Consider the following 12,336-nt stretch of genomic DNA (forward strand, 5'->3'; position numbering starts at 1 on the left):
CAACTAATGATTTTCTTAATCCTAAGTTCCAAAAAAAAAAAAAAAAAATGTTAATCCTCGTACAATTACCTTAAAAGGATACTTAAAAAAAAAAAGTGACGGAGGTGGCATGGAAATTGTACTAGAAAACAGGCAAAAGGATAATGAAATTCGGAAAAAACGTTGAACAATTAATTACACTATTTAAACAAAATTCTTCATTTGGTTTCAGAGAGTTCCTGAAGACGCTTATCCAACTCATCCAATTTAGCACTCCATTCGCTCTTTATACACAAAGGCCTGACATTGCTATCGTCCACATCATCCTCCTCCCTTTGGCCACCACCGCCGGCAGAGAGCAACCCCTTTGTTTTCCGATTCTTTTTAGTAGCGCCGCCGCTCGCTCTGTTTTTCTCAGCAGCCGCTCTCTGCATAGCCCATAGCACATCTAGTCCACTGAGCTGATTAGTTACTGCTCCACTTTGTTTTTGGTTTTTGGATTCTTGATTTTGTATCTGTTGGCGATCTTTTCTGGTCAGGGAAGAGCCGCGGTGGCGAGGGGGCTGAGAGGCGGCTGATACGGCGAGTGGTTTGTTGGGTTTGGGAATGAGAGGAAAGAATGGTCTTTGTGGTAGAGTTACAGCCCACATGTTTCGCTAGACGGTCTCAATGTGCTGTTGAGCCAATGTTATGCGGTTAGAAATTCTTAACCTCTTAAAATTCGTAACCCAAATTTAATAAAGCGTGTAACTGAAAGTAGTTTCCGTGAAATAAATTATTGTATTTCTCTATAAGGAGGACCAATGTAAAATACGATGAATTGGACAACTAAAAACTGAAAACCGAAAATGAATGTATTATTCTGAGCCACAATTATCAAACATCATCAACACATAATTTTTTCTCTTCCATCTCAATCTTTTCTTTTCCATCACAATTTTATTTGGGGACACCTCAAATCTGTTGTTGTCATCTTTTTGCCCATACAAACTTGTAGCGGAAATTACATAACTAAACTTATTATCATAACCATATTTAATCTTCACAATAATTATATAATTTTTCTCATCAGGTGAGAACATGGGTATTAATACAAAGAGCTTGATCATAGGTCCAGCTAAGACCCACATCCACGTTACAATTAAAGTCTTGTAATAAAATGACACTTAATTGTTTGAAATGAACAAGTTAACCCACGGGAACCTTGACCGGGTACCTGTGAATGGAGTCGGCCCATGGGTTACCCATTTCTTCACCCAAAGGAATGGCCCTGAGCGCTTTCCAAACCGCACTGTTGCACTTGAAACCCGACCCGAAAGCAATCTGCCAGATCCTATCCCCGCCCGAGACCCGACCCTTTGCCTCTGTATAAGCCAGTTCGTACCACAAGGAGCTACTGGAAGTATTACCAAACCTATGCAGAGTCATCCTTGATGGCTCCATGTGCCAATCAGTGAGCTGCAAATTTTTCTGCAACTCGTCCAAAACAGCCCTACCTCCTGCATGTATGCAGAAATGCTCGAACGCAAGCTTGAAATCAGGTATATACGGTTTCACTTTCGCTTTCAACACTTTCTTTCTAACAAGAGTAACGAAAAACATGAATTGCTCGCTTAAAGGCAGCACTAAAGGACCTAAAGTAGTGATGTTCGTTTTTAATGCGTCTCCAGCTACTGCCATTAATTCACGAGCTAATGACACCCCAACGGTTCCTTTATCATCTTCTCTTTGGTAAACGCATTGATAGTGTTTGTCATCAGCTCCTTTATGGGTTCGAACCGTATGGACCAGCTCATATTTGGAACGCCCTCTGTCTTTTGCCTTGTTCGACAGAAGAACAGCAGCTCCGCCCATGCGAAATATGCAGTTAGGTAATAACATTGACCTATCCTGCCCAAAATACCAGTTTAGTGTTATATTTTCTGTGCTCACCACAACTGCATAACTATTCGGGTTTGCTTTAAGAAGATCTTTAGCAAGATTGATAGAGATAAGTCCTGCACTGCATCCCATTCCGCCTAGATTGTAACTCTTAATATCCGTTCGAAGCTTGTAATGATTCACTATCATAGAGGAAAGAGAAGGGGTTGGATTAAACAGACTGCAGTTTACAATTAGAATGTCTATATCTTTTGGCTTAATTCCGGTTTTTCCAAAAAGCGAGTCCAGTGCTCCAAACATGACCGACTCGGCTTCGTTTCGGGCTTCCTCCATGCACAAATTCGGCGGTCTTGAGGTTATTCCTTTCGGGAAATACGTTTCGTCGCCGAGACCGGATCGTAGCGATATCCTTTTCTGAAATTGAATTGTTTCGGCCTCAAAGGAACCGCAATCTTCTGTCATTTTAATAAACGACTCCACCGACAACTTCCGTTCATCTTCCGGTTTGTAACATGCAAAGTCGAGGAGATAAACCGGTCTGGACCGCTTGCCCAAGTAGACTCCAAGAAGGACGAGTAACAGAGCAAAACCGACCAGTCTTGTGGCCACATCGATTTCATGGAGTTGAACGGATCGTTTGGTCCATAACTCATAAAGCAGGTCTAATTCAAGACCGGTGATTTGAACCAGCGTGGCTATGGATAAAGGGATAATTGTGAGAAACATGAGTATAGTAGCCGGGTTGCATGAATATCCATAGCCTAACCTAACGTACTTGAGCTTAACGGACTGTAGAAAATCAGGCAAACGTTGACGGATTTTGATTACGGCAGAGGAGTTGTCTTTAAAAGCCATCTCCGCCGTCAATCTCTCCTTATCCATATCAATACTATCCATTAGCTCTGTTTTTAATTGGTTTTGGTATGTCTGAGAAAATAAGAAGGATCTTGCTAACTTATAAAGAAAGGGTCTAAAGATTAGGCTGAGCTAAATCACCGTCCAGAGAATAACAAATGCCAAATTGATAGCAAGCCCTACACGCCTAATAACAGTTCATGTATGGTTGGTTGGTGAGATAGACAGGGAGTGACGGAGAGAGAGAATTGAACATCAAGAACGGGAAATTAGGACAATATAAAGGCTAGTATATTAACTGCAACAAAGCTGGAATGATAGTCTTGAATTTATGGAGAGTAGTTCCAAGAAAAGGTGGATAGCTCAACCACCATTGGAATAGAAGACCGGAACAATTTTTATTTTTCGTTTTTAATTTTGATGGAGATCAAACCGAATATACAGAAATTCTATAATCTAGTTTTGGTAACCTATAAATTAATTAATAAAAAAAAAAATTGTAGTGTTTGAAGGTGGTGGGGGCAATTGAGCATATTTGGCCATGTGAAAATATGAGGTTTCTTTCAAGTTTCAAGCAAGACTACAGATTATGAAGGTTTTTTTCTCTTTCTTTTTATTTATTTATTTGTTTATTATTGTGCTTATTATTTCAGAATTCATATACTTCTTGGCTTATGTTCCAATAAAGACAATGTTTCACAGTAATGGGGTCCACTGTTATTTATATGGACTATCTTTCTCCAACATATTTCTTACCCCGAACATATAAAATTGCCTCTCGACTTGAATTTTGGAAAATACCTACAAATGTTTCTTGAAGATTTTTATTTACAACAAAAGTTACAATTTTTTTTTTTTTTCTTTCTAAACGTTTAAACTGTCATCGAGATAAAACCTAAAATTTAGGGACAATTTTATGGATTAACCCTATTTCTTAGAAAGGCAGGCCTGATGGGAAATGTTAACAGAGATGAGGGTAGAATGGTCATTCGAGATAGCAAGTCATATAAGGCTGGTAGAATTTAGGTGACTAGCCATCGAGATATATAATAAATGAAACAGAGAGTCAAACAAGTAACCCGCTAACGTTATTACCGGAGGATTATACTTATTTAACTGTGCCGTTGAGCTCGTTTATAAATTAAATTAATAAAAATATAGATTTTTTAAATTTTTTTTCAGTATATAATCGAAAAATGTCTTTTTCAATAAGAACTTTTTTTTTTTATTAATTTGTTCTAGAAATCGGCACATAGATCTAATATAAGCTAAGTAAATTTGGTCATATCAATGTTATTACGAGAAGGTGCCAATTCTGGCTCTTTCTATCTTTGCCACGTTTGAATTTACTGGAACAGAATAAAATAAATAAAAATTGTCGAACGCATTGTCAGGTCACAATTTCCTTTGCTGTAATTTTTATGCCGTTTTGAAGGAGTGAGGATTCAGTTATAACGGAAGAAACATAATTTCGCAGTCATACTCGTATGCATATTATATATATAAATACTATGATTGTAAGTCTAAAAAAAAGCGTTAATTTGATTTACCCCATAACTATATCTTTCAAATTTTAATACCCATATATGATATATATCTTAAACCCATTTAATAAATACTAAAATTCTCCTTGAAAGGATTAAAATATATATATATATTACATAATATTCAATTTGATTGATGTACTAACATTTTTTTTAGTACTAAAAAAAGATTTAAATATAAATATATTGTCAGATTATACATGCACTTATCAGCTTAACATATTTATTTTCCTTTTCTAATTTTGAATTTTTTAATTATACCGTACATAATATGTCAAAAGAAAAAAGAAAAATAAACAAATATAGCCATTAATAGGCCACTAGCCATAATTTTGTAATTATCCAAAACTCCTAATTTAAAAGATACATTAAGGTTGATTAATGAATTTTAAAAGATAATTTAAAAGACTTATATATTTTAGTTATTCTTCTCTCTCCCACCGTTTATAGAAACATGGTCAATATTTTGTCTTTTTGATCTCTTTCCATTCCCAGCAAAGTTTAAAACACTCTAAGAACCCTCACAAAACAAAACACCAGGACAAATGCATGCGTCCGTCTACGGTCTACCTAATTTAATTGAAGTTAAAGTTCAGACAATGACTGTTGCTCTTTAAAGTTTAAACATATATACATCTTAAGAAAAAAAGTGTGTGTATATATATATATATATATTCCAGAAACAGTAAAAGGACATGGGTAATTCATACTTGGCTAACTGCCTAGTCTTGGAAAACATCAACTACCTTGTTTCTTTGGCAAACTCGGCAGTTTCCAAACTCGCCAAATGGGTGTACAGAAAAAAGTGAAAGAGACTTAAATAAGTTAGACGTGATCATAGTTTCAGAACCTCTAATTTCGATTTTAAAATTGTTAATTCTGCTTATAAAAAATTAAAAATTTAAAATTAAATTGTTTTTAAAAGATTACGATTTAGAACTAGAACCGTTGATCATAGTTTAATACTGATTCAATTTCAATTGAGTTTCAATTTGAAATCCAACCTTGATCATCCCATCCCTTGGATAAGCTTGCATTGAAAGCCTAACTCCCAACAATTCATTCAATGGATTAGCAACTCTACCATCCTTCTTTATTTTTTTCTTTCCTTCCTCCAAATTTATAGAGGATTTATGACTGAAATAATATTATTTTAGAGATCATAAGAATATTATTATAAATTTCTCATAAATATTTGGATTTATTATAAAAAGAAAAACAAATCAATTGAACTTGGTTAAGTGTTAGAAATTATGATATGAATTACGAAAACGTTTCGACATAAATTGGGTGGACTTCCAAATAACTCAACTCGTAACTAGAAACTAACCTAATAAATAATAATGGCCAATGGATATCCATATATCAGAAACTCAGACCCACATATTAAAAGAAAAAATTATTACCGTTCAATAAAAGGACAGTACACGCGTAGATATGATGATTACGGACAACAGCAAACCGTGCAACTTGTCTTTTTTGTTCACCGACGAACGGTCTAGAGAGAAACAGAATTCTGAATTCTTGGTCGCTGGACAGTGGTCGCATTAAATTTAAAATCAAATTGATCAAAAGCACAAAAAGCATGCATGTATCATGGGGTGGTGAGGTTGAGTCTGTAACTCTTGATTTTCATTAGGGCAACCCAATCAATTTCAGAGATTGAGTTCAGACTGAATTGGTTCTCATTAAAATTGAATGAGATAGAAACTTTAAAGACCCAGAATCGCATTATCTTAATATTGTATCCAATTCAATTGAGAGATTCAATTCTTTTAATTTAGATTTGATTGAATTTGATCCAATTTGAAATTTTGAAAAATTTCATGTTAAAAAAACAAACAATTTATCTTATAATTAATAAGAACCAATTAATTTTCCTTGAATATTTTATGATCAATAAATTATTGACATAATGAAAAAAAAAAAAGAAAAATAGAAAAATTTTTAAGCTAGAAAACAAAGTTTCCATAATTGATAAATTCAAAATTAAAGTACCAGTTTAATTTTAAAATTCTTATTTAATAATACTTTAAATTCATGTAAGTTCACATTATTTTGGACTAGCTAGTATACATAGAATTTGTATGTAGCATATGTATAAACAATATATAAATTTACATATTTAATTACAATATCATGTAATATTTTTTAAAAATATTCATATATATTTGTGAGAGAGATATTGTATATATATGAATATCTAGATTCAGTTAGTTCGTGCAATTTACTGCAGTTCAATAAGTGTTCTGGTTTGATCATTACTGAAGATTCAGAACCGTTCAGTAATAAGAAATTATGTGCAATCAAATTTTCATTCAATGTTTAAAGTGTTCGGTTTTTGAAATTCTCATTCTTTTTTAATTCGGTTTTTTCATTTAATTCGGGATGACTGATAATCATCATGCACAGCCCTAATAAGGTGAGTTCAGCGGCTTCTTTCCTGAAGTTCTCCTTCGCTTGGAAAAATTTTTTTATTTCAAAATTTTTATTTTGATTGCTCTCTTTGTGCCTTGGAAAAAAAAAATATGAGAAAAAGAATTTCTAATTTAATTCGTAATTGATAAATGTTTTTACTAATGAGATGAAAGTTATAATATAAAATATAAATAATTCCAGTAATGAGATGATGTCAGAATAGCTGTGTGAAGAATGCAACACGAAATTTCTAACGAAGAGCACAAAAGCTAATAAACCTCTTCTATACTGCAGTATATTGTCAAATGAAGGATTCATTCAATTACATGAACAGTCGCCTATTGCAAAAACATGGTGGATTTGATTCAAGAAATCAATTGGAAAGAGGAGAAAATAAGTTGGGAGGCAGTGTTAGAGGAAGCAAAGCCCAAATACATACCCCTTCATTTCTTCCTTGTCACTCCAGTGCAGATCCCTTAAAAACACCGCACAAGCCGACACCTTGCTTTGCTGAAATTGCAGCCGCTTCCCAGATTTATAAATGCAATACAGCTTAAACTAAGAACCATTAATGGAATGGACTCAATGTGACAGTTTCTGTTATAACCTGCACGAGAACATTACAGTCAATTGAATGTGCTTCCTAATCTGTACAAGCCAGCCAGCATTAAATAATTGCGCCCCATAGAGAGAGAGAGAGAGAGAGAGAGAGAGAGAGAGAGAGAGAGAGAGAGATATTACCTCACTCCTTCTATGGTTCCTTCAGATTTCCAGACTATATCCTTTAACCCTGTTGAGAAATTTCTGTAGAACTGCCATATCATCAAAGAAAGGAGGAGCTCCAAATTAGTTCACTGCGTATTTTGACCAGTGGAAAATTAAAATTTCCTCCGTGTAATATGATCAAGGAAATGAATGATGGAAAAGTAGAAAAGAGAAAAGCTTTAGATAATTTGGTCAAAATGATGTTTTCATTCTTTTACTTGTAGCAGTCCAAGTAATTGAAAACTAGTTTGATTTGGGAATACAACTATTTCTTCATAAATTTTCTAAGCAGCAAAATACATCCAAAATGAAAACCTTCACATGCCTTGTGAAACTCTAGCGTATCACCGCCAATTTTCCGGAGCTCCACCATGTGCAAGGAGGGTGCTACCTCGAACACCTGAGGTCCAAAATCAATCAATTTATGAAGTAATGCAATATGGTGTCAAAAACTTGAAATGCACGAGCAGCAAACCATAGTATTATTCAATAGAAGAAACAACATATTAAAGGTTTATCAAGCCAACAGCAAAATAATTATGATTGGAGGGTTTTTTTTTTTTTTTTTTTTGGTTATAGAAGGGGAGCAAAGCTTAAAAACTACAAACAAATACAATTATGAAATAAATAGCCATATAACATTCAACATGAAAATCGAATGCAAAAAATTTTCGAAATCACTCGCACATATAAACCACTGGATAGACATGGGACAAAATTTCAAAAGGAATAAGCTCTTTTAAAATCTTCTTCAAATGGTATAGTGCGCATGAGAGTTATCCATATCAACCTACGGCTTCAAGTTATCCAATTTCAAATTTGCAATGCACAGAGCCATAGGCATGTATAATTATACAAAATACCTAACAAATTTATGAACAGTAAAATATAGTCCCATAATTTCACAGTAAAGAAAGTTGGACACCAGATATAGAATGACCCACCTTGTTGAAAATTAGAAAAGGAAATTTTGTAAGAAAAATCTCAGAAAGATAACATTTAAGCAATTGGATGCTTACTCCACAGCAAAACAAAGAGGTTCATCCCAATTTGGATGCAAGAAAAAGAAGACTAAGGTTATCCGAACTGAAAAAGACAGCAATTGCTTTTCTTTTTTCTAGAGTTCATATTTTTGTTTCTTATACAGTACATTATAATAACAGATAATAGCCCCAACAGGCCAACACACTTCAGTACCAAGCCAAAATGCATAAATGTCCGAACCTGTCAACACCAGGCACCAATTATTTTTTGCGGCTTTTTTTTCTCTAGGAACCAAAACTTTTCAGTTAGGAAAAATTTTTTCAATCCTAAAAGTTTATTTTACACCTCATTCTTAAGGAAATCAAAAGGATAATGCATCAATCTGCCAGGGGTTAAGCTAATTACCTCAGTGGCAACAGAGAGCTGACCCTTCCTCCCATTTTTATCACCTTTCAGCTTCATCTGCAGCAGTTTGAAATTAAAAAAACAAAACAAAAAATGAATTCTTCATTATAGAAGTGATTGATACCTTGTAGTTTCGCTTGTCAACATTAAAGCCCAGAGGCTTTGCAGCTTCCTCAATTTTAGACATAATTTCATTTGCAGGGCTATGGGAAGCAAAACGGGTTTCTCGCTTCACAAGACCCTAGAGTGCAGAGATCCAACACAGAGAGAGAGATAGAGAGATTAGCTATCAAGAACAGGTTTTACCTTGATAAAGATCCTATCCACACTGATAAAACAAGGTTGACAAATGATAACTAATTATTTATACGATCATTAGAAATCAATTCCTACACCTCCACAGACCCCTTGACATAAAATTTGCTAAACTGATAACAATGATGATAAAACAATGAAGTTATACATACCGCCTGCTTCTCAAACAAATTTTCGAGGCTAAAGCCCTGTGTTTTAGAAATAAGCTCAAAAGCATTCATTGACACAGGTTTCTCTTTCCTTTCTGTTACTAGAGGTCCCTGCAACATTATATAAAAAATTCAGCTGGTGCTTGTTCTCAATTGTCAGTTCTGTCTGGGCTACAAAGTCATGGATAGCACATACTAAACCAAATAAATCTGGGAATCAGACATTTTGCATGTTCCAATACAGAATTCCCTCCATGAAAGAACTAGCATAAATTAAATTTGGAAAAAGCATATTTTACATAATCATCTTGGCTAAAAGAAAACTAGAGTTGTGATTATATACCTTTGAGCCACTGAAAGCAGCATCAACATCATCAAGAGTCACACCCTCTTCCTGCTCAAACTGTGGAGGCTTGTAACCTTTCTTGAACCACTCATCTTCTAGGATCTCAGGAATGGTTATCCGCTGCAGAAAAATAAATCATCACTTCAATGAAATACATGTGCATTAAGAATACATCATACCGCGTAATCTTAATGCACTCATGATAACAAGAAACAGAACCAAAAGAATCATAACAGGAAAGTATTCAGGAACTCACTGTCATAGGATTCGGATCAAGAATGCGCTTTACCAGTTTCTTTGCACCAGAGGAGAACCAAGACGGACATGTGTAATCGGCACTGCAAATCTGAAATTATTTTTTGAAAAGCATTATTATGCATAACTAACTGCAAAAACATGGACAAAAGTCCTATTATTACTTACCTGTTTATACAACTCCCTAAGACTTGGCTCATCAAATGGTAAGTATCCAGCCATTAGCACGTACAAAATGACCCCACAAGACCAAACATCAGATGTTGCACCATCATAACCTTTGTCTTTGAGAACCTAGAAAGGATAATATCATATGCCACAAATGATACTTTTGTTGCAGCATTATAGAATCTTATCCCTTTTTTTTTATCAGCATTTAGAGAATCTCATCTATCAAGTGCTAGATTGGTACCTCAGGGGCAACATAATTTGGGGTTCCACATGTAGTGTGAAGCAGCCCATCCCCCTACATATTGGAAAAATTGTTAGTGTGGTCTGCCTTATTGAAAGCAATGTAGAGGTGATTAATCCTGTAATCATTCAATTGATAATTGCCATTTAACCTTGAGATATGTATGCAATAATATGAAATACTACTTAATTACCTGTACTTGTTGCGACATTATTGCACTCAATCCAAAATCTGAGACTTTAAGAATGCCATAAGAATCAAGAAGAAGGTTCTCAGGCTGCAAAATGCAGCAAAGCCTCTAATGTAACTTATGCCAATAATCAAATAAGAGGTATGTGTTTGTGTTTGTGTTTGTATTTGTGTGTTTAGACTTAGAGTTTAAACATAGGCATCAACTGGTGAATCAAGGAAAGAAAAATTACTAAACCTTCAAATCTCTATGGTATACTCCTCTACTATGACAGTAATCCACAGCGTTGATGAGCTGTTGAAAATATCTCCTGGCTTCATCCTCTTTAAGTCTCCCATGCTTTGCCTAAAAGATAAATATATGTTTCTTATGGTAAAAAGAATTTGAGAATTTGCACCTTAAAATACACAAACAACTCAAAGACATAGCTCAAACAACAAAATTTCTTACAATTTTGTCAAAGAGCTCGCCTCCATCAATAAACTCAAGAACAATATAAATCTTTGTTCTGCTTGCCATGACCTACGAATATAGAAGCCAGATATAGTGGGACAAATGAGTTGGAATTTCAAGCAAAGGCCCTTCAGATTCATCAAAGGCTCCTAAACGCAAGACACACCCTCCTCAAAACCAGACTTTCGAATTTGAGAAAAAAAAAAAACCATTTTCCTTTTTTACACCGCGCTTATAATTTCAATTGATCATATGTTAACCAGCCGCCTGACGATATCACAAGAAGTAAAACGATTATGCCATTTTAACGCCACGTGAATTCAATTTGTATCTAGAAAAGAAAATTTGTTTCTCCTGATAATCTCTTCGAAAACAGAATTAAAAGAATATGTACCTCATATATTTGAACAACGTTAGGATGTTTGATCAGTTTCATTGTCGATATTTCTCTTTTCAACTGCCAACAACAGAGAAATAATAAACAACGATAAGTCACGATTTTTAAATGCATATTGACTAAAATAGATGACAAGTTGACGTTATTAGACTAATAATAATATCAAACATTTAATTCCGAAATTTTAAGAAATCCTGATTTCAGCTATATTATATCTAGGCAAACCTGTTCGACCATCTTGTGACGGAGGACTTGCTCTTGGTCGAGTATTTTAATGGCAACGCTATCGCCGGTTTCGACATTTTTGGCGAACTTGACCTTGGCGAAGGTGCCTTCACCTACGGTCCGTCCCAACTCGTACTTCCCGACTCGCGTCCGCGTTGCAGGTACCTTCACGCTCATTCTCCCCTTGCCGTCAGATAAAAAATGCAAGACGGTGATCAATTAATACGGTTCCGATTTTTTACAGTAAATCAAATTCCTGTGTAACCGGTATATACGTGAATGCGCTATTGAATCTGGATAGATATGCAAGCTGAAGCTTTTGTTTCGAGTTGCAGGGGAGAGAGAGCAAGAAAGGGAGAGGAATTTTGCGGATTATGGTGTAGGAGAAAGAAGCGAGAAGGCCGTGGAGTCCACAGGATGCCCTGGGCCCCGCCGAGCTGTCAGGTTATCCACCCGATCGATAGACCCCTGTTTCCGTGTCTGCAAATTTTTGTCTCGATTTGTATTTAGCGCAATGTTAATTGTTGAAGGAATTCGCAGTGATACAGTAAAAATAAATAATAAAAAAAAACACTAATGTTTAATTAGGTGAATCAGTGGAAAAAATAATGACTATTATTATAAAAAAAATTACTAATTAAAAAGTTAACTACGTATGAGAATGCTAAACATTAAAAGTTAAATGTTAGATCGTTTAACATTTTATAAATCTCTAAACCTATTAAAAAAATTATATCATGAAAAATTACAGATAAAATAGAGT

At 34.8% G+C, this 12,336-nt stretch overlaps 3 protein-coding genes across 4 annotated transcripts; all 3 read right to left on the reverse strand.

Annotated features, from left to right (window-relative positions):
* Window positions 1-116: 116 nt before the first annotated feature.
* LOC105642785 (death domain associated protein) lies at window positions 117-761 on the reverse strand. Its single transcript, XM_012227727.3, has one exon. It carries the CDS (start codon window positions 627-629, stop codon window positions 198-200), a length of 432 nt encoding a protein of 143 aa, XP_012083117.1. The 5' UTR covers window positions 630-761; the 3' UTR covers window positions 117-197.
* Window positions 762-982: 221 nt separating this feature from the next.
* On the reverse strand, window positions 983-3,256 carry KCS1 (3-ketoacyl-CoA synthase 1). Its single transcript, XM_012227726.4, has one exon. The coding sequence runs from the start codon at window positions 2,755-2,757 to the stop codon at window positions 1,168-1,170; it is 1,590 nt and encodes a 529-aa protein (XP_012083116.1). The 5' UTR covers window positions 2,758-3,256; the 3' UTR covers window positions 983-1,167.
* A 3,668-nt stretch (window positions 3,257-6,924) lies between these two features.
* CIPK9 (CBL-interacting protein kinase 9) lies at window positions 6,925-12,011 on the reverse strand. Of its 2 annotated transcripts, XM_012227728.4 has the most exons (15): window positions 11,574-12,008; window positions 11,346-11,408; window positions 10,949-11,020; window positions 10,736-10,843; window positions 10,502-10,585; window positions 10,309-10,362; window positions 10,065-10,190; window positions 9,898-9,987; window positions 9,639-9,761; window positions 9,299-9,406; window positions 8,956-9,072; window positions 8,832-8,888; window positions 7,768-7,842; window positions 7,419-7,489; window positions 6,925-7,284 (listed from the first exon to the last, which is right to left on the reverse strand). In XM_012227728.4, the coding sequence occupies exons 1-15, from the start codon at window positions 11,748-11,750 to the stop codon at window positions 7,278-7,280; spliced, it is 1,332 nt and encodes a 443-aa protein (XP_012083118.1). In that variant the 5' UTR covers window positions 11,751-12,008; the 3' UTR covers window positions 6,925-7,277. The 2 variants fall into 2 exon arrangements, with proteins under 2 accessions (XP_012083118.1, XP_089577790.1); XM_089721664.1 differs by lacking the exon at window positions 6,925-7,284 and having other exon boundaries at window positions 7,415-7,489; window positions 11,574-12,011.
* Window positions 12,012-12,336: the final 325 nt, after the last annotated feature.

Source organism: Jatropha curcas, chromosome 5 (assembly GCF_041381405.1).
Source record: "Jatropha curcas cultivar XTBG-Jc1 chromosome 5, XTBG_Jcur_1.0, whole genome shotgun sequence".
In the NCBI taxonomy this organism is placed as follows: domain Eukaryota; kingdom Viridiplantae; phylum Streptophyta; class Magnoliopsida; order Malpighiales; family Euphorbiaceae; genus Jatropha; species Jatropha curcas.